This window comes from Rissa tridactyla, chromosome 5 (genome assembly GCF_028500815.1).
Source record: "Rissa tridactyla isolate bRisTri1 chromosome 5, bRisTri1.patW.cur.20221130, whole genome shotgun sequence".
Taxonomy (NCBI): Eukaryota; Metazoa; Chordata; class Aves; order Charadriiformes; family Laridae; genus Rissa; species Rissa tridactyla.
The window spans coordinates 48,547,840-48,568,660 of record NC_071470.1 but is presented as its reverse complement, the minus strand read 5'-3'; the positions used below and the strand labels follow the sequence as shown (position 1 = coordinate 48,568,660).

Here is a 20,821-nt window from a genome sequence, read left to right as displayed (position 1 = left end):
TCCATCTGTTATGGTTTGAGGAACCCACAACAATTTGTTGTCGTTTAGACAATTATTCTATCACACAATGACCCTTCCCCCACCTGGGAAGGGGAATCAGGGAAAAAACACAGAAACTGGAGGATTGAAATATAAATAGATTTAATAGAATAAGACAGATAATTAACATTAATAACATTGAAGAAGCAATACTGATCCCAATACCAATATAAAATACACAAGGATTATACTCAGCCCATTCTATGAGCAGGAAGCTGGGCACTCCCAGCAGGGGACAGCAAATGTCGGACGCTGCGAGAGCTGCAGCTTCGGGAGGAAGGGAAGGGCTCAGGGGTCCGGCACCAGGTCAAGAAGTTCTCCGGATCACAGCCATTAAGTGAGAGAGAGAGCTTAACAGCAAACTTTCTAATTTATGTTGAATATGATGTCCATGGTATGAAATAATCCTGTTGGCCAGCCTGGGTCAAGTGCCCAGGTCTCGCTCCTCCTCATCCCTGCACCTGGTGAGATCGAAAACACTGAGACCTTGAAACCCACATCCCATAGCTGGCTAGAAAGTAAATATTTTCATAAATCCAGATACTAGAGTCTTTTAAAAGTGCAGTTTTTCCAAGCGTTAGAAGAGAAATTTCTCCTGTGACACCATTGTATCACAACTTTCTCAGACAGATGAGATTATAACCAAGTGGTTATTGTAACCAAGTGATTATAACCAAAGACTCACACAGTCACACAAAGCAACACGAGTGCAGAAGTGGAGGATGCAAACCAGCTCTGGAGCCCACCTCCCCGGTGACATGGCTGATGAGCTGTGTGCAGGCTCACAGTTCGCATGGGTTGTAGCTGCGTGTGGTGAGGGGATAGATGGACCTGTTCCCCTTGGTGGAACAGAAACACGCGCAAGGCTGGACAGTTGTGCCAGAGGTAGGATGGCATGGAAGTTTAGCAAGAATGTGACTTTCAGCTGAAATACTGTAAAACACAGCAAGGCATTTTAAAAACTGTTGTAAATACTGCATCTTCTCGCTCAGCAGATCGGGTAATTCAGTGTGGTTATTTGTTCACTTTACTGATCACAGTAATTTGTCATTCACACTTTTCCACTCCACTCAAGGAGTAGAGGTGACACAGCTCTGAGAAAGTTAGCAAGATGCTCCTCGTTTTCCCACTCTGCCATAACCCAGAAGTTGTACGGTTTAACGAGACTGAGACAGCTAAACAGCTGCAGCTGTAAGAGAGAAAATACGTCTCAAATGGAGGAACTCTAGTTGGCAAGAAGGGCAATGAGCTATGCCTGAATTAGTAATCCCATATAACAATTATGTGGTTATACCACAGCCAGTTATGTCAGTAAAAGAGAATCGCATCTCTATACATCACCGCTTTAGCAATACAAAAGCTGTGTGTAAAAGCAGGCCGTCGGACATAAAATTGTCATCTTTTCATCTGTTGCAAAGATTTTTCTATTGTTAAGAATGTATCGATAAGAAGGACACTGTCACTCATCAATGTCACACTAACTCCAATTACAAGAGAGTTGTTTGCTTATGAATTGACTGATTTTGGTTCTGATTTTCAAGAAAGGAAACCCCAAAATGGTCATATTAAAGCATCTGGATACAAATACTGACTTCCTTGCTTAGATATAAAATCTCTTCTCTGGCGACAGCCCCAGTAAGAACTTTGCAAAGTCCTCCTTTGACAATTGTCAAGTCCTCCCAAAACCAGGAAGCACCAACTTTTATTGATATCAAAGCAAGAAAATAATGCGGAATGCTGCCATTGCATGCCATGGCTGCCCGGTCACCACAAGTTTTAGTTAACTGTTGAGTAGGACAATATTCATTCTACCATTTCAGTGGACACAACCACCAAAAAATCTTGAAGGTATTTTACTAATATTTTAGTGTTAGAATTTAATTGACATTTATGAAATTGATGCAGTTAAATCTGACTAAATCGGTTCCTACTGTTCATTGAAAATTAGCTGCCTATCTGAGCATACTTATACTTTCCAGGGTGGTAGAGAGAACAAAGGAAAATGATCTGAAATTAACTGAAATTAATACTTGCATGTGGTTGCTGTTTTCTACTGCAAGAATACTAGCTACAAAGTAGTATGGCATTTCTAAAATTAAAATCACTAAAGATTCTGCGTGTTAGAGACCATCATTCTCAAGCTTTATTTAATAAATAATGAGAAACCATCTACTTATTTACTCCCTCCAGATTCCTTAGCTATCAAAATGTCACCGATCTTGGGTATGGAGGCACATATGGGTTGCTCTCCTATAAATCCCTGACTGCCCCCTCACTTCCGTTTTTGCCTAAAGGTGCAAAAACTTGTTAAAGTAATTTCCTTTTACCTTTAGAGGTGAGTAACATTCCTTTGAGTGACAATTTTAAAAGGAGATACAGTTTTATAGATCTGAAAGGCATCCAGAACCACACACAAAAATCAGAAAGAGTGTTGTATTTATTGCAATTTTCAAATGCAGATGTATTTTGAAAAGCATACTTAATTTTACATATTATTTGTCTCGAGAATGACTCTGAGGATTCTTTTGATTATGTCAAAGATCTACTTTGGCCTTGGTTTGGAAACTACTTATATTCTTAAACTTCATATTTATTTTCAGTTTGCACTTCTAAAAGTAACTGTGGGTTACTTAAAGTGACCTCACTGACTTGATGCCAAAGCACATAATTATTATCTAGCTATAGCATAAAGTACAAAAGCGTACAGAAAAAAAGCACATAGATGTCCAAACTAGTATCTGAAGTACTAAAGCAAATGACAGCCTTAGTAATCTACCTTTTCTAGAAGAGGTTCTTATTTTTAAATATGGTGCAGTCTAAAGCAATATTCTTACTCTCCCTCCAATAGATACCACGCCAGACATAAAAAGCCTCTGTCCTGAAGGTTTACCTAGACAATGTAAAAAAAATCTCTAGCTCGAGCTGTGTACACAGGCTGAAATGACTAACATTTACATAGCGTACCAATTCCTTTTCCACTGCTAGCATTTCGGATCTGAGGAGTCGGCACTTCCCCGTGAACAAACACCTGAGATAACAACAAGCTTCAAAATGGATTTCACGTGCTCTGTTTGACTGTGTGACCAAAATCCAAGTGAAAAGAAATATTTGGGCTCCTATAAAATTTTGAAAGCTGTAGTATTAGAACATAAAGTGTCTGACTTAAAAAAATTGTTTTGGTGACTGCCTTTTAGCTTGGCTTCCTAGGAGGCTGGGAGAAAGTCATACATTCTCTAAAGATACAGGACTTCGATGGGTTGTATGTTTTTTAAAGCAAGTTCCACAGTTCACCTTCAAAGTCTAGCGCAAATCAGTAAATCCTTCCTGTTGTTTTCATAAGGGAGTATAACAGCATTCAGTAATTTATTTTCTTTGTCATCAGCTAAGGATGTTATGTCAAATCTCCTGATTTTCTAAGCCTCTTCTTGCAAAGACTACACTTCTTGTACATTGAACCCTTGTTTAACCAAGGTTTGCTGCCTACTTGCACAAGTCTTTCTCACTCAGATCAACCTTTTCACACTGAGAATTCTCTCAGAAGGAAACAGAGAATCTCCTTATCTGCATCCTGGGCCGATGAGGTCCACATGGGAGTTGAATCTTAAAGAATATACAAATTTACTATACAGGTAACAGAAACTTTTTCCTAAACTTGTCTTTAGCAGGAGAAGCTGTTGCAAAGAAAACCATGGATTTTAAATGAAAATATTACTGTAGGAAAATTATCTGTAGGGCTTTGTGGGACTTATATGAACTTCAAATAAACTTAGCCAAAATAAAATGTACTTCTCATAAGCTTGTGCTAAAGTATTAAAGCAAGCAAAATGTGTTGATTTACTTGACACAGCTTCTGAATTTAGAAGGCTTTGCATATGTATCTTAACAAAATTAATAGTGAACAGAGATAATACAGAGGGGTACCTCTTTCACAGAATCTATAAATCTCTGTGTGGGACTTTATTTGTTGGAATTTCAACAGAAATTTCTTCCTTAATCAGAATATCATTTGGATGGAATTCATATCAGATATTGCATAATAAGAAAACAGAAGTTCGTGGGGGCTTTTTGTAATGTTCTAGTAAAACATCCATAGCCATATGCATTTTCTCACTGTCACTCCCCGCTCCCCACTTTGCACTGTTCCAACAATTGGATACATTTTCTGAAATGCTTTTAGAAAAGGATAAACTGTGCTCCCCCAGAAAGAACAGTAAACAAAGCTTTAGCCAAACTATTTATTGAAAACTAAATATTCAAGTAAGCAAGAGATTGTTTCTCATGATTTAATTATAGGCACCATAATGGATTCTTCATTACACAGGTTTCCTAAAGGGCTTCCATAAAATATTTTATACTTCCACTAAAATAGAAAAATTACTATCTCTAACTTTTTAAAAAATTAGAATTGGTAGATGTGGAAAATGTTTAAAACATGTTTTGAGAAAAGTCACAAACAGCACGTCTCCAACAAATTGAGATTTTTGGCTCTGGTACGATTACATTGCTTGAACCCCATACTTAAAGACGTGTAAATGCACTGTCATTTACTCACCTTCACACTGCATTCATGCAAACATTCATGCAAACCCCTCTTAATGGCACCCATAATAATGAACTGCATCGATGCATTGACTCCTACAAGTAAAGCCTTCAAGTATAGTAAATACAACAAGAGTTCAGTAAAGTTTTGAGTGCAGATACTGCATAAGCTGTTTTTTTTTTCTATATTTACTGTAGAAACACATGGAGTTGCACAGAAGGACCTACATCAAATCCTAACACCAAAAAGGCTGAAAGGGAGAGAATGACCTTCCTTTTTGACCTCTTCAAAGACCAAGTAAAGGTTTGTTTGTCTTTGACTTTTGGATAAATGATTATGCTATTTGTGTGTACCCACACATGAGCAGCTTTAAGAAAAAAAAAAAACACGTCCAAAGCTACTAACTTTCTGCTGTTCATCATCGGCTGCAAGAATAAAAGATGGCCAGAATTCTTGAACAAGGACCAAAAAAATTTATTTTAAAAACCCCTTAGTTCTCAGAACTGAAGCATGTATTTTCTGTGTTATTCAACTTTTTCTTTAAGTATCAAAAGCACCAAGCTGCTAAATATTTACCGTTCCACTGTCAACAATACCAAAGACGCTGGTGAAATCATCATAGAATCATAGCATCATAGAACCATAGAATGGTTAGAGTTGGAAAGGACTTTAAAGATCATCTCGTTCCAACCCCCAGCCATGGGCAGGGACACCTCCCACTAGACCAGGCTGCTCAAAGCCCCATCCAGCCTGGCCTGGAACACTTCCAGGGATGGGGCATCTACAACTTCCCTGGGCAACCTGTTCCAGTGCCTCACCACCCTCAGAGTAAGCAACTTCTTCCTCGTATCTAATCTAAATCTAATGCTAATCTCTTCCTGAAGACAGAACTCCAAGTGGGCACCAGTGCATCCTGAATTAACAAACCGCTCAAAGAATTGCTTTTGCCTTCACTGTACTTACTATAGTTATAATTTTAAAGGTTCAACTTATTTCCTCTTTCCACCCCAAATTTTGTGTTCTTTCCTCTTCATTTTGTGGAAAACTTAACTTCACAGCCCTTTTTCATAATTTCCTTTTGTTATATACATCTAGGCACCTGAGCAAGGCACACTAGAGAAGATTGCAACAACAACTGTTACTAAACTGCCTATTTTTCTTTAATTATAGTTTCTTTTTTTTCAGTTACTTGTTGAATAAAATGCTCCAGGTCAGCTAGGGAATCTTGAAGAGAATCATTTGTGTCTTGACTTCTGAGAAACTTTCGAAGGGTATCTACAGCACTCAAAGCCTCATTTTTTGATGGTAAAAGTTGTTCAGCTCCCTGAAATCCATCACCTTCATCAGCAACAAATGTCCCAGCTTCGTCTGATGTGGTTTCTTCAGCACACGTCCTTTCATTATTTGTGGGCATTTCACAAGTTACCAAGCCATCATCTAGAGCTGCATATTCCTCCAAAGATAAACCTTTTAGAAACTGCACTCCAGCTGCCTGTGCATGTGCAATCAAATCAAAATCACTTTCAACTTCTGTGTCGCTATCATTTGCCTTGGTTTCTAATTTGAATCCCACTTCATCGTAACTTTTTACAAAAGTCTCTGGTGTTACTTTCCTCCAGCACAGGTGCAACATCTCAATTGCATCAAGAAGTGTCAGCATAAACTCTTTATTACCTTCTACACAGTCAATAAATCTCTTGGTAAGACAGTGCCTGTATTTAAGCTTCAGACTTCTGATAATCCCTTGTTTCATAGCTATACATGAAGAAGAGTCTGGTGGACAGAACACTAATTTGACAGACTTCAGGTTCTTTACTTCTGTGTGTGCTGGGAGAGAATCAGCAAGAATAACAACTTGCCGCTGCTGTGCTTGAAATCTGTCATCAAGTTTACGCATCCACTGTTCAAACACTTCTGAAGTCATCCACGCCATATCATTTGCTTCATAATCCACAGGTAGCAACTTTACATCTTTGAAAGAGCGTGGACTTTTGTTTTTTCCTATAACAAGCAAACGAAGTTTCTCAGAGCCATCCATATTTGCACCCACCGCTACAGTTATTCTCTCTTTGCTTAGTTGACCTACAGAACAAGTTTCCCCTTTAAATGCAAATGTGCTATATGGTAACATCTGATACAACAATCCGGTCTCCTGTATAAAAAACATGTTTTTCGGCTGATAATCATTTAAATAGTAAGGCAGAACATTTTGATACCAAGGAGTTGGAGCATTCACTGTAGTAGTAGCAGCTGCTTCTATAGGCTGAGCTCTGAAAACTAAGCCATACCTTGACTTGAAACGATCGAGCCAGCCATTACTGCATTTAAAATCACTATGTCCAAGCTTCTGGGCAAAATCATTAGCCTTGAGGCGCAACATAGGACCGTTTACCGGCACGTTCAAGCACTGAGCCATTCTGTACCACTTCACCAATGCCTCCTCCAGGTCAGTATAAAAAGCAGTCCTTAGCCTTTTTCTTTTAGGATCAAATCGTAAAGATTCAAAGGCTTCTAAGACTTTTTCTTTATTCTTCATAATCGAAGACAAGGAATTCTTCTTTATGCCATACTTGGCTGCGATCTCTGCCTTTTTCTTGCCGCTCTCCACAGCACTTATGATGTCGATTTTTTCCTCAATAGATATGCTTTTCTTCCTCCTTACTACGGGCTGGGGCAGAGGACTCCCCAAAGCCTCTGCCATGGTACTGAGCATCCGTACCCCGGCAGGCACACTCCTGCTCTGACGCTTTTTTGCTGTGGGCGTCTTCAGTGAGGCCGGTTTTCAAGACTGCACTCTGATCTCACGGGCATGGCACTTGGCAGAGGCAGGAGGAGCCTGATCCCGGTTATAGCTGGCACACACACACACCAGTGCCGCAAAGCTTAATTCTGCGAACGCCCTCGGCTGGGGAGCTACGCTACGCTCCCCAGCCGAGGGCGTTCGCAGAATTAAGCTTTGCGGGGCTGGCCGGCTGTATTCGGGATCAGGCTCCCCAGCCCCTCGCAGCAGGCCTAGCACCGCGCCTCAGGCCTGACCAGGCCCCGGCTCTGGTTGCCATGGCTACGGCTCGGCCGGGTCAGCGACCATAGAGAGGCGCGCCCCCGCAGCCTAGAGAGGCCGCTGCCCGCCACCGCCTCCCGTCAACCGCCTTTCCGGCCAAGCGTTTCCGGCTCCTGCTGGTACCGGAGGAGGAAGAAAATAAAGCTGGAGAGGGAGCACCGGCACTGCCCCGCCCGGTTTCCTCCGTCCCCCCCTCCCTCCCTCCTCCCTGTCCTCCCTTCCCCCTCAGCACGACGCCTCCGGGGCGGCAGCAGGTGAGGGACGGGGCCTTTAGGCCCCAGGTTCGGGCCGGGCCTGGCCCAGCCCGGCAGCAGGGCTGTGAGGGCCGCACCTCGCCTCGCCTTGCCTCCCGTTCTACGTGTGGCACCGCGGGAGCGGCCTCCGTTTCCCCACCCGTCACGGCAGCCTCTGGGTGCGAGCAGCGGGCGGCTGGGCCCGTGGGCGGCGTGGGACCCCTAGCGGGGTCCACCCGGGGGCTGCCGGCGGCCGCTTCGTCCTGCCCGCCGCCCCGGGTGCCCTTGCCGCAGGGGTCGGGAGTGCGGTGCTGGTTGGGGTCTGCCCGTCTCCTTGCCTGTTTGCGGGGGGCCGGTTCCGGCGGGTGGTGGGCACCCGGTGAGGTCTGGCACAGCCTGAGCTTGGTAGGAGGTGGGTTTCATGGGAGAGAAAGGGAACCTGATTGTTGGTGGAGGAAGAAAACTCTAGGTGCTGCATAAATTTCATGCCCCTGGGACTTATTCCACACCCTGACAATTACTCTTTTAAGTGTTCCAATTTGTCTTTTGCAGCTGGCTTACTATTCTTAAAACATGGAAACACTGTGGTGTTCTGTGACAAGCAGGTGTTGCATCTGGTATTGTTGACAAACTGTATGCAATTCTTCTAGTGTTGCTTGTAGTACATGTTTGACCTATCATTTTTAACTGAAACCCCTCATAGCCTTTAGTATTGCATCCCCTGAACTGCAGGGGGATTACTGCTGAACTGTAATTTCAGCCTCTTAGGTGTGCTTTTTATGCTTGGTGGAACTGGTTACAAGAAGTTAGCACTTGCAGTCAGTGGCTTTGTTAGCTAAGTGTTGATAATCTAGAGTAGATAACAGAAGGGTTCTTTTGCAGAGCTCAAGAAGGATGTCATTTGACCAGTGTAACTCCAAACGGCTGTGTGAATGATACAGAAGTTTGTGTATATATGTATGTATACACGCACAGTTAAAATTGTAAGGGATAAGTAATACAGAAAAAAGTTAGATTGGAAAAAAATGGAAGCTGAGGCAATATCTTGATCAGCTGCTTCTTTCTATTTTGGTAGAAGTTGAAACCATAATGGGAGCCCATGCCTCAGCTAATCTGGAGACAAGCAGAGCATTGAAGTGCTTAGGGGCAGGTTGACCGAGAGTAGGGAGTGTGGTAGTGACAGCCCTGTTCTCCGGTCCTTATCTCCATTGTGTCTTATAACTTTCAAGCATAATTCGATCTTGCAAGTGGAGCAGCCAGGGAATTCAAGAGCATGAAGAGGAAACTATGGTGTGATTGCAGCAGGAAATGTTTAACACAGTTCTTTATATTATTTTTTAAAAGGGATTGATTTTGATCTTGACAAGAATTAGTGATAGTCGTCTTAGTTAGAAATTGAAATTAAGAAAATATGTGTTAAATCATTATTTTCCACCAGCACTTGCATTTTCTGCAGTGTTACAAAAAGTGTTACTCCACTTATCTGTGCAGTGGAGTAATAAGACAACAATAAAAGTGTGTAATAAACTTTATCTGGACAGAAGATATCTTGCTTTTAACTTATTGATGATTAATTTTAGAGAAAAACTGAAGTGCAGGACCCAGTGCATCCTGCTTAGAAAAAGAGGTGTAATTGTTAAGAATTCTGTGGTTCTTGTTTCTGATACCATAAGTCATTTGCTTAAGTAATGTAACTACATTAAGAATAAACCCCATATTCAAAACAAATTTATTCTTGATGATGTTTAATTCATATTTGCATGAATAAGCAAATATAAACTTGCCTTTTTCATGAAAAGTCCATAAGTGTGCTCTTATAACCACTAATTATAATTGGTTAAATGTCTCAGAAGTCTTCATCCTAGAGGAAGCTTAGTATGTTCTTTCTAAGTTTTTGCTTTGCTTTTTATTTTGCCAGTTGAAGAAATGATATATAAATCCCCAGGACTTAAAATTTGTGCGGTTTTATTTATGGGTGAGCATAGCTTAAAATGACTGAGTTTGTAATCTGAGATGCGTTTAAAGTGGCCTTGCCATGGGAGGGAGGATTCTCAGTTTATTCTGTCTGCTCTGTTCTACTCTAGTACATTATTTGTGTGGATTTGCATAATTGGTCTAGTGGGGAGAAAAAAATGAAAATCCAAAGGGGCAGGAGTGATGATGTCAGGACTTTGGGCTTAAATTCATGTTGGAATATGGATCAGGCATGTTTTTTCCAAGTAGAACATCTCTGAGTTGTAATTGCAGCTGATGGTAATTAATGTCCTGGTAGACTGAATAAGTCACCTAACATGTTCTAAAGTCATGGCTGCTTTAGTGAAAACATAATTGCTAATGCAGAATTCATATGGTACTGAAGATTAGCAAGCTCTTATAAAGAATGGCTCTTTCTCTGACACTGCAAGAGAAAATTAGGAATTACTGAAATACAAAAGTTTATATGCATTTCTGTAATGGAACCTTAAATATAAGTAAAAAATATATATATGTAGATGCCATGTTTGCCACAATTTCATGCGAATGTCTTAAATTCTGAATCTTCATAAACATGTAGAAAGGTTTTGTCCTTACATTCAGCATTGATGTTTACATCCCTATTTTTTTGTTATAAAAGCAGTTGTGCAATTCTGTAGTTAAACTAGACTATGTGGTTAAACTTTTTACAAAAGCCACCTTTAATCTATGGTTTACCCCTTACTGTGTCTTAAAGTTGGTCAGTGTGATCCTGCAGAGCTGTGTTGATACTGCTTGCAGGAAAAGAATACTATACAAAAAATTGAGGAAGGGAAGGTTGTAATGCAAATGGTGAATTAATTTGGATTTTAAAACTTGAATTATTTGTCTTTACGTAATGTCTTTTACGTGGGTTTGTGAGATGGTTCATGCCTCTAGATTAGGTTGAGTTCTTAAGGCTGTCAAGAAAATATTTTTGCTGCTTATACCATTTAATAGTTTTAAACAGTGTTACTGTGGTATGTAAGTTTGTGTGTGAGGTACAAACATAACTCCAGGATCAGCAATGTGGTGAAACTGAGGTACAGATTGCCTTAACTAAGTGTGCACTACAAGACGAACTTAGCTTCTTGTTTAACCAGAAGAGCAAAGAAATCACACTTACTCTTCTAGTCCATAATGGACATTTTTTATCTACTCAGACACAAGCTGTTAAGAATGGAGGTTGTTTTCAACCACAAGCAGAGTTTGGACAGGACTGTGTGGGAAAGCAGCACCCCTGCTGTACGGTCTTTCCTATTCGAAAGAATTGTAGAAAATTAAGAAAGATATATAAAAAAGTTATACTTAATTACTTTGAAAGGAATTTTGTATTGGTTGGAGAAAAATCCAACTTCGTTCAGTGATAGCCCTGACTGAATTGTTTTTCTGGACACAATCTCATGTGTTTGGTTTTCCAAAGGAAGGTAGTAGGTTATCCAGTGTAATATGATATAGATGGTTCAGTTTCTCAGCCTTTGTGTCCTTATTTCCCTTGTCATGTGAGCTGCTTACCTTATTAATTATTTGCTTTAATTAGAATGTTTTATAGCTTGGAAAATACAATATAAATAGTGATCTCTGGAATTTTTCTTAATCTGCTATGTGGCTGAACATGTATAAAATGGTGCAAGACTTAATGAATTGAAGTCACGTGGGATTATAGTCAATACAGACTTTGTTTAATTCTTAATGATTGGTTGTTTCCTCCTCTCAAAACAGCTGAGTGAATTGCAGTGTCACCTGTAGATACCAGCTATTTGAAATTAGATTTAGATACTTTTCTTATTTAAGCTATATTAAGTATGTAACTTATCTTTTATAATCACTCTACTCGCAGACCTGATTTCTTGCTCATGTTGTCAGTGTTATCAACTTTCTTTGCTTCTGTAGGTGAGATTTTTTTGATAATAAAATGAAAGGGATTCTGTTTCTAGTTCAGCATAACAGACTGAGTAGCTTCCTAGGTTCCAATGGCTTAGCATCAATATAAATTTGCAACATTTGCATAAACTTCGTGTCTTAACAAAATTGTGATCTTTGCAATGCTAGGATACAGTCGGTGTATTGTTGCAGGTGACAGTAAATATCAGCTGAAGAACCTTGTTTGACTTCCTGGTTTCTATGTTGCAAGCTTAGCTGTCTGTGCGGGGAAGGCTGCTTTGGCTATGGGAGTTTATGCTAGACTATATTCCTAGTCTTTGTTAGATTTGGGAGAGCTAAAGCGCTGATAGTCATCAAGAGAGGGAGGTTTCTCTTTGCTTTAGCAGATCTTGTAGAAAAAATGTTTTCTGAAAGCCTGCTTCAGTTTCTGTAAGGTGCAACACCCAGCTCCTGTCACATCAATTAATGCATGCCAAACCTATTTTATTTTCAGGTATGTCAGAACACAGCAATGAATCCACAACACTTGATGAATCTCACCCAGCTGCAGAAGAGGTCCAGTCTGACTCTGAGGTGATTGGGTGATAGTTTTATTAGTGTAAAATCAACCAATCCCACCAACAGTTTCAGACTGCCAAAAATTCTGGTATACATAGCACAATGAAGTTAGTATGGGAATATGAGCTCATGCGTGCTATCTTGAATGGGTGGGTTTGGTTTTGAGACACTATTAAGAGCAATCCGATTAATTCATATCAAAGGATTACTTCAACCAATAGTCTTTTGCTGAGCTGCAGTATTTGTTTTGCAGGCTGAGTAGATTTAGGTGGGGTAGAGAGTCTGAAATGTGTAGGTGCAGCAGGAAGAAAGGGTTGGTACTTAAAAGGCAGCAGTCTTTGTGTGTGTAACCTTGCTATAACAAGGCATTCTATCTGCTGCTGGAGTGGTGAATCTTTTTTCTTGGGAGCTGTTCTTGTACCTTCATTGTGGAGAAGTCTGTGACTTTTTAAAATAATAAACAAATTCCTAAGGTTCTCGATAATAAACAGATGTGCTTGGGAGGCTGTTTCAGAAAAATGAAGAGTAAACGTTTCCCTGGCTGCTCTAGAGTGAGAATGAAAAAAGGTGATGCTGAATTTATCATAAGAGTTTCAGTACCAGTGAATTTTCTTAAAACTTTTTGTAAAAACAGAATAGTGATTCCATAGATATTTAGTGTATCTCCAAATCTGATATTTGCGAACAGAGGTGTGCTAAGAAGAAAGTTACTAAAGAATTAATATCTTTTTCTAAGTGAAATATCTAGCTCAAACTTCATGGTTTTCCATAGTGCTTATTATTTACTTTAGACTCTTCCTACATTGGATAAATCTTTTTCTGAGGATGCAGTTTCTTTATATACTTAGTTTAAATCATGTTTTGGAGAACAGAATTGAGTGGATACCTGTTCCCTTTTTGGGCATAGGTCACCTTCTTTGAGTATGCGGTGTTTCCGCAGTCTTGTTTGCTGTACAAATACATTGTTCTGGCCCAGGAAAGGGGTGGGGGAATGGGGGAAGAGTTAGAGGTAAAGGGCAAAAAAAAAAAAAATCAGGCGCAGGGGGGACACAAGGACTTATTCTTGGCAGCAGTGCTAGCTTAGACTGTTGGCTAAAATGCAGCTGGTGATCTCTTGTTATGTCTGAGCCAAATTAGCAGCTTATACCACTTCCCTTTTTCAGCTGCTCACTTAATTTCTTTAGTGCTTGTCTGACCTCATTGCAAACTGATCCAACTCACTGAAACTGCGGAAAATTAGCCTGGTGAAAAGGTACATTGCCAGGCCAGTGAGTTTAGTCTGTTTGCTGTACAGTCAGGTGAGTGAGCAGCAAGTGTTGTGGTTGGGAGATGGGACACTTGTATTGCTTGTAGTAGGGACTGGAAAGGGGCAGGATGGAATCATAGAATGGTTCAGGTTAGATGGGACCTTGAAGATCATCTAGTTCCAGCTCCCCTGCCGTGGGCAGGGACACCTCCCACTAGACCAGGTTGCTCAAAGCCCCATCCAGCCTGGCCTGGAACACTTTCGGGGATGGGGCATCCACAACTTCCCTGGGCAACCTGTTCCAGTGCCTCACCACCCTCCAGTAAAGAATTTCTTCCTAATATCTAATCTAAATCTCCCCTCTTTCAGTTTAAAGCCGTTACACCTCGTCCTATTGCTACACTCCCTGATAAAGAGTCCCTCCCCATCTTTTCTGTAGGCCCCTTTAAGTACTGGAAGGCCGCTAACAAGGTTTCCCTGGAGCCTTCTCTTCTCCAGGCTGAACAACCCCAACTCTCTCAGCCTGTCCTCATAGCATAGGTGCCCCTGCCCCCTGATCATCTTCACGGCCCTCCTCTGAACCCGTTCCAACAGGTCTCTGTCCTTCTTGTGCTGAGAACTCCAGAGCTGGACACAGTACTCCAGGTGGAGTCTCACCAGAGCAGAATAGATGGTGGTTTAGTTCAGACATAACATGAAACTGAAGTTAGCAAGTAATTTTTTTGCATTCTCTGAAGTAGATATGTAGGTTTGCCTCAAGTAGAAACACCGAAAAAAGTCTATGAATTGCTTCTAGGCCTTCTTAGATTTCATAAGTTATCCAGAGAAGCTGGTGATTTTTTCCTTTTCTAATGTATGTATTAGAGACATGTATGCACATGTGTGAGCGTGTATACCTCTGAATAAATGCATAAACATATATCAATGTACAATATTAGCAAAATTATTTGAGATTCTTGATGAGAAGCACCCAAGCCAAGCTTTTGTTTTGCCTTTAGTTAAATTTGGAGATGCAATTTTGTTTGTGATTCCTGCCAAACTAAGTGTATCCCTTGACAGTACAGGACTTCCCCTTGACGCTGTTTTTTCAGACAATTTGCAGAAAGAACAACAAGAATAGCTATGTTAGCTGATGCTAATGTTTCAGTATTGTGCAGATTGCTGTGACAGGCCAAGTATTTTGAAAAATAGCTCACTTTACCACATCAAGTAGAAGTATAGTTCTTAGCAGTCTTGGAGTTTAAGCAGATATGAGATTTAGAGCAAGCTTAAGCTTTTGGACAGATTTCTTAAATTAAAATCTAATGTGGCAGGTAACTAGAACATTTGATCTAATGGTGTCGTATAACAACTCCCTGCGAGGAGCAGGGAGTTGGACTCAATGATCCTTATGGATCCCTTTCAACTCGAGGTACTCTATGTTCTGTGAAATGAAACAAATTACTGTTTTAAAAGTAGTAATAAAATATAGACATTTTGGTGTGCTTCAATATTTTCAATATTCACTTAAAAGCTATGAGTTTTGATAATTTTTTTCTGTTGTATGAAGAATCACCCCAAAACCAGCTGTTGTGTGTTCTAGTTGTGGGTGAAGACTGGACTATATGGAGAATTTGGTATGCTAGGCCAATGTGAATGTACGGCATGTGAGCTATTCCTTCCCAGTGCTGAAAGAAGGTACTTACTGGATCCTAAATGAGAGGGACTGATAGGGTAAGTTAGTGTGTTATAAAGTCACTTTTTTTAATTTATAGCACACTGACATTTTCTTAAATGATTTGAAATCTGTTTCCTGTGTGTTTTAGAATTTTTTCAAAAGCTGTGCCTAAGTGTTTCACTTCTCATCTTAGGGAAGTGTTTCATAAAGCACTATTTCTGAAAGAGTAGCTTTCAATTCAGTTTTGCTAAGTTAGTTGTAGAGAAAGTCTTGATCCTCAAAAGGGGAAAATGTATCATCTCAGGTGGTATTTTATGGGTGTGCATCCACGGATTGTAGTTCATATGTATGGTTCTTAGAATGCCTTGCCCTTCATCTTTTTCTTTCTCTTCTCTGTATGGGTAAAAGACAGCATTTACTCAGAACTTGATGGACTTCTGTCTCCTTGCTCTCTTTTTTTTTTTTTTGTGGCGGTGGTAATGCTGCTAATTGAAGAAGCTTATTACACTTTCAGAAATGTAAATCAGATTTTGTAGATACCAAACAAAGTTTGAATAGTGAACTCTGCTTCAAAAGACCAACAGAGGTGAAGTCTCAGTAATTTAGTCTTTGGAAGAAGTAATGGTAACATAGCTTTGAAAGCTATCTGGAGTTAGTGAAGCATGATTATTGGAGCCCACAGACAGTGACTAATTAGAAAAAAGCCTGGGAGGCCTCAAAGCTTACTGAGGACATCAAGCTTACTTATGTAAATGAAGTGGTGATAGGTGAAAGTGGGGGTGAAATATTAGCAGTGGGGTATGATAAAATATGTTGCCAGTTAAGAATGGTGCAGGAGATCCTGAGTAAGTACCAGTAAAATCTTTGTGTTATATGGATATCCTGTAAAAGCTTCACCTGTGGTTGGAGAAGCTGCTTGTACTTCAGCCTGAGCTCAGACTGGCTCTCTTCCTGACTGTCTGACTGAAAAGAGCTAGTTCAGTTTGGTGATTTGGAGCTTTAAGGGACCTTTAAGCACCTATTCTCAGGTACATGTTGATGGTGTACCATGTCTTACCAGTCTTGCATAGGTGCGTGGGCTGGTTTGAGGACTTCAGGCAGTTTTTATGTAAGTAATTGAAAAAACACTGCTTTGGTTGTGTGTTGATTCTTCTACTGTTTACACTTTAACTGAATAATGAAGCTGTCTTGCAGAGTCAGGGCTAGCTTTTTGAGAGGGCCAGAATTCTCAGTTTCTCTTAGTTTTGGAGAGTGTTAGGGTGCCGTTCCCTCTTCAGGTGCTTGTGAATGGTGTACACTTCTTCTGGAAATGTCCCTTCTAAGTTATACCTTGTGTCATTCTTGAATGCAGTGGTTTTACAGTTGCTTACTGTGCATAATGCAGCTGCATTTTGAAACTGACTTTGTTTCTTGAATTGCATTGGTGCTTTTAAGTTCTTGTTTCTGCATTGCACTTTAGATTTACTGCTGTTGACTGAATGAGAGTTGCATACCAACAGTTTAGTCAGAAGGTGGCACTATATTATGATAAAATAACAAGCAAGTTAAACTATTTGAAAGTTTGCAATCATTACTTTTCTATTTGTAACACGTGATAAACTCATTGCACTTCTCTGATATTTCTTGCTTATCATTAGCTAGTACAATTTTTTTTAGCCAAGCTCATCTTTTTTATTTTTTGAGATACGTAAACTACTCTGAGGGTCAAATGCGCATATAAAGTACTTGTCTGGCCCCACATGTCTCATTTGTGCCTGACACTCCCCCCCATTTCAATGGGCTATGTTTTAGTGTTTCTTTTCTCTTAGATCCTGAAGCTTTAAATTACTTCTCTTTGGGCTGTGCTATTAATGTGGTTTGGGTATGTGATGAAATGAATGTATACAGACCTGGTATATCAGAATATTATAAATAGAAGTTAGAAATCAAATCAACTGTTATGAAGCCTATACATCAAATATTTTCATATAGATTACTCATTGGAAACTTAAGATAAATGGTAACCTGTTTCTTCTTATACTATAGGAAGGTGCAATGGCTCAAGAGTCTCCCAAAAATGCAGCAGCAGAAATTCCTGTGACTAGCAATGGACAGCTGGAGGATTCTCATGAGCACAGCTTTAACAGGGTAAGAATTTTCTTTGCTGTCTAACAAGGTACCGTTTTCAAAAATGCTAAAGTTACAATGCAATGCATAGCAGGCTTCACTTGACATAGCTTTCTAGAGCTTTAATGGAAAAACTCATAAATTATTGTTAAAAGCTGACATAACGTAATGTGATTTCACGTTACAATAATCTTTATTTGTATAAAAGGCATATTACTAGTGGCAAATATTTCTGAACATGAACTAGTGTAAAGAATTTTGTGCTCTGTAATGCACGATCAAGTGTATATGCTTCGATGTTCTTGTCTTTGATCCTTGAGGATACTGATTTTTAATCCAATAAGTTTATTCATAAAACAGGACAACAAGCATTTTAAAATGAGACTTAACAGGTCCTGTGAATTCAGGCTGCCAAATCCTAAATTTTTTATGAAGTATTAAATTGTTTGAGGCAAGCTAAGGGGTATTAAGTTTGAAGGCAACATGCCTAAAAGTAAAGATAGTTACATTCTTATTTGAAATTGTAAACAGGGGAGAAGTAGCTTTTCTTGTGTTGAAACTGTAAAATTACTACTGTATTGCTGCATGCTGTATAGGTGAGATGTATCAGAATCCATCTTATTTGTTGTATGTTGACAAAAAAATTATACTTCCATAATAATCTGTATGCAATTTTGGGTTCTTTCCCTTAACCTTGATATATTTTACTATGTTCTTCTTGTGTTTGGCTGTCCAGCAGAGGGTGCTATGGTATAATTCATGGAATTTGGGCTTGGTTTTCTTTACTTTTTATTTTTGTTTTGCTTTTCAGTTGGAAATATGAACACTAGTTAATTATCCACGTTTATTTGGTGGTGTTGAGACTTAGATTTTAAGGAAATAGCTAAGCTTTAACAGTCCCATGCCGACTTGCAGTCCAGGATTATTTCTAAAAGAAATACTGAGTAGAACTTCAGCATTTTGTTCTGTCCTACCAAAAGGTTGATTAGAGGGGGGAACCTTCATAAGTTGAAAAGCAAATTAAATATCCAGCCTGAACATTGGTAAAATAAGCATCTGCCTAACTTTTTCTTCTGGTTTTAGCTTTAATGGAAAAACTCCTTCAAAGGTAATAAATTATTGTTAATGTTGAAGCAGATACTGCATGTTGCAATAACTTTTTGTATGAGAGGTATATTAGTAGTAGCAATTTTTTCCTGAATGTTAAGTGGTGTAAAGTATTGGGTGCTCTGTAACATACAATCAAGTGTATAAATTATTGACTCTGAGCCTTGAGGATACTGATTTTTAATCCAACCACTTCAATCCTAAAACAGGAAAGCAAGCATTTAAATATATATTAAAAGTGTATTTTTAAACATGTATTTATTACATTATCATTATAATTAAAAATGCTTTTAAATATGTAAAAATATGTACTTTAAAAAATATTAAAAAATAAAATGCATCCTGAAAAGAACACCTGAGACCATTTGACTGTGATTGCAGGGTAGCTGTGTAGTGAGCATGGCTGTGAAAAAAAGTATAAAACTTCATGAGATGTAAAAGCATCCATATATGAGCTCGTATTAAAAAAATGCTGCACTTTTTTTTTATTACTGCATATTTTTTCTAATTCTGCTGAAAGGGCCATGATTTTTTTATGAATAGCACTGCAATGAGGGAAGATTTACGTTTCTTAAGATTTGTTCTTCAACTAAGATGTACCAAGGAACATAATGTAAAACCTAAGATGATGCTTAATGAAATAAAGTTAAAACTAAATATTGATAAAGATGTGCCTATTTTGGGGGAGAGGGGAGGTAACAAAAATACACCTTGAGATAGTAATGAATTTGGGTTTGCCTGGAAATAGAAAAACAGATTTACTATTTTTAAGTCTGACCTTGATGCTGCTGTGACTTAACTGCTGTCTGAGTTATCTTTTCCTTAAGTAGTAATGGCTTCTTCAGTGTAGTGCATCCAATACCTATTTATTAGTTACAGTAAATCGAACTTGCACTCCTGTTGACGGGGTCAGAGCCCATGTTCGGTCAAAATACAGTCACTATTTTCTATGGAAAGTTGAAATATTAAAGTTGTTTCTGTCTGTGGCCACATACATATTTGAAGTATGCTGGCATGATAATTATTTTGCTGACTTGGAGTTAACCAGATTTGAAACTTCCACTTAACACAAAAATGGGTCAAATACTTGGCTGAGTTGCAGAAAACTCATACAGTGCAAGCATAGTTGCGTTTGCTGCTGTAATTATTTTCACTATGCTTATTCTGAGATCAGTGAAGATGAAGTGCACTTCAGAAATTTTTTTGAACTGTCTTGTACAAGTTAACACCTGCATGTGTGACCTAAACTCAGAATATGTGATAATCGGGGCTTCTTATAAACAAAACAAAGAAAACAAACTTCTTGGAATTAACATCTAGGTCTGTTTACTAATCTGTTAGTCTCAAATTCTAATATTTAGCTTCTATTCATCTTGCTTTTGTGTTTGTTATTTCTAATGCTTAATGCTGTGCTTTCTCTTTTTTTCCTTGCCAGGTAATTTTTTGTTTTAACCTAAAGCAATATGAATCGCACCACAAAATTTCTGTGCCAAGTTTTCAGGGGTCTTTTTTCCTATCAACTTATGGAAATGACAAGCCAAGTACTGTTTTTTAGGAGGTCGCTTAAGAAAGGCACAAGAAACCATTATGACTTTAAGTTGTACTATTACCACAGCGCTTGGTAAGACTATGTGACTATAGTAGAGTTTAGAGCACTCAAACTCCAATACAGCATAGGTTTCAATTAGACCTTCTTGGGTATTTGGGGAACAAAGTTATTTTAGTTTCTTGTTTTCTTATTGTTATGATCAGGGAGCTGTTCATTTAGATGTTTTATAATTCAGATGTAAATGATAAAACATCATATATCCTGTATATTTTATTTGTTCAGCTATTTTGCGACAAACACTTAAGCAACTTCATATGCTTTTGATAGACTGAGCAAAAAGGTAGTTGTACAACCTTTTCTTCAGGGTTCTTGAATTACAAAACTAAAGTTTCCTCTAGCCTCACATTCTATTTAGCGATTCCATCAGACTTCATCGATAAGCTACTCAGGCATGAAATGCACATTTATTTTCCACGAAATGCAGTATTTGTATGTACTCAAGCATGAGAACTCTTTCATTTTGCAAGGCAGTGCAACGCGAATGTATTTACCTGGAAATGGCAAGTAGGGTTGCTCCTTCTTTGAAGAAAAATGCCATTAGTTGTGCAGAACATCAGACGGCATAGATTGCCATTATATAATTTCAGAAGGAAGCATATTAGTTCCAGTCTTGTGGGAACGTGATATAGCACTACTTGATGCATCTTCTTAGTTCCTTAAGAAAAAGAATCAAAAGCATGTTTATAAGGTAACTTAAATAAGTGTTTGCCTAACTGTAAAGTCTCATTCAGAAATATGCTGCTACGTTCTGTCTTATGCTGTAGTAATAAGAGATGCCTGTGGAATTCT

At 39.0% G+C, this 20,821-nt stretch overlaps 2 protein-coding genes across 10 annotated transcripts in view; one reads left to right on the top strand and one right to left on the bottom strand.

Annotated features, from left to right (window-relative positions):
- Positions 1-1,141: 1,141 nt before the first annotated feature.
- Positions 1,142-7,437, bottom strand: TIGD4 (tigger transposable element derived 4). Its single transcript, XM_054204101.1, has 2 exons — positions 4,592-7,437; positions 1,142-1,228 (listed from the first exon to the last, which is right to left on the bottom strand). The coding sequence occupies exon 1, from the start codon at positions 7,290-7,292 to the stop codon at positions 5,730-5,732; it is 1,563 nt and encodes a 520-aa protein (XP_054060076.1). The 5' UTR covers positions 7,293-7,437; the 3' UTR covers positions 1,142-1,228; positions 4,592-5,729.
- Positions 7,438-7,630: 193 nt separating this feature from the next.
- ARFIP1 (ADP ribosylation factor interacting protein 1) overlaps positions 7,631-20,821 on the top strand; it is a 45,111-nt gene continuing 31,920 nt past the window's right edge. For 2 of the 9 annotated variants that reach the window (XM_054202472.1, XM_054202471.1), the window contains exons 1-3: positions 7,631-7,894; positions 12,243-12,322; positions 17,236-17,337. In XM_054202472.1, the coding sequence (XP_054058447.1) occupies positions 12,245-12,322; positions 17,236-17,337 (180 nt within the window). In that variant the 5' untranslated portion in view covers positions 7,631-7,894; positions 12,243-12,244. Of the gene's footprint in view, positions 7,895-12,224; positions 12,323-15,135; positions 15,267-17,235; positions 17,338-20,821 lie in introns of those variants that run through there. The other 7 variants (XM_054202476.1, XM_054202475.1, XM_054202470.1 and 4 more) reach the window with 5 other exon arrangements.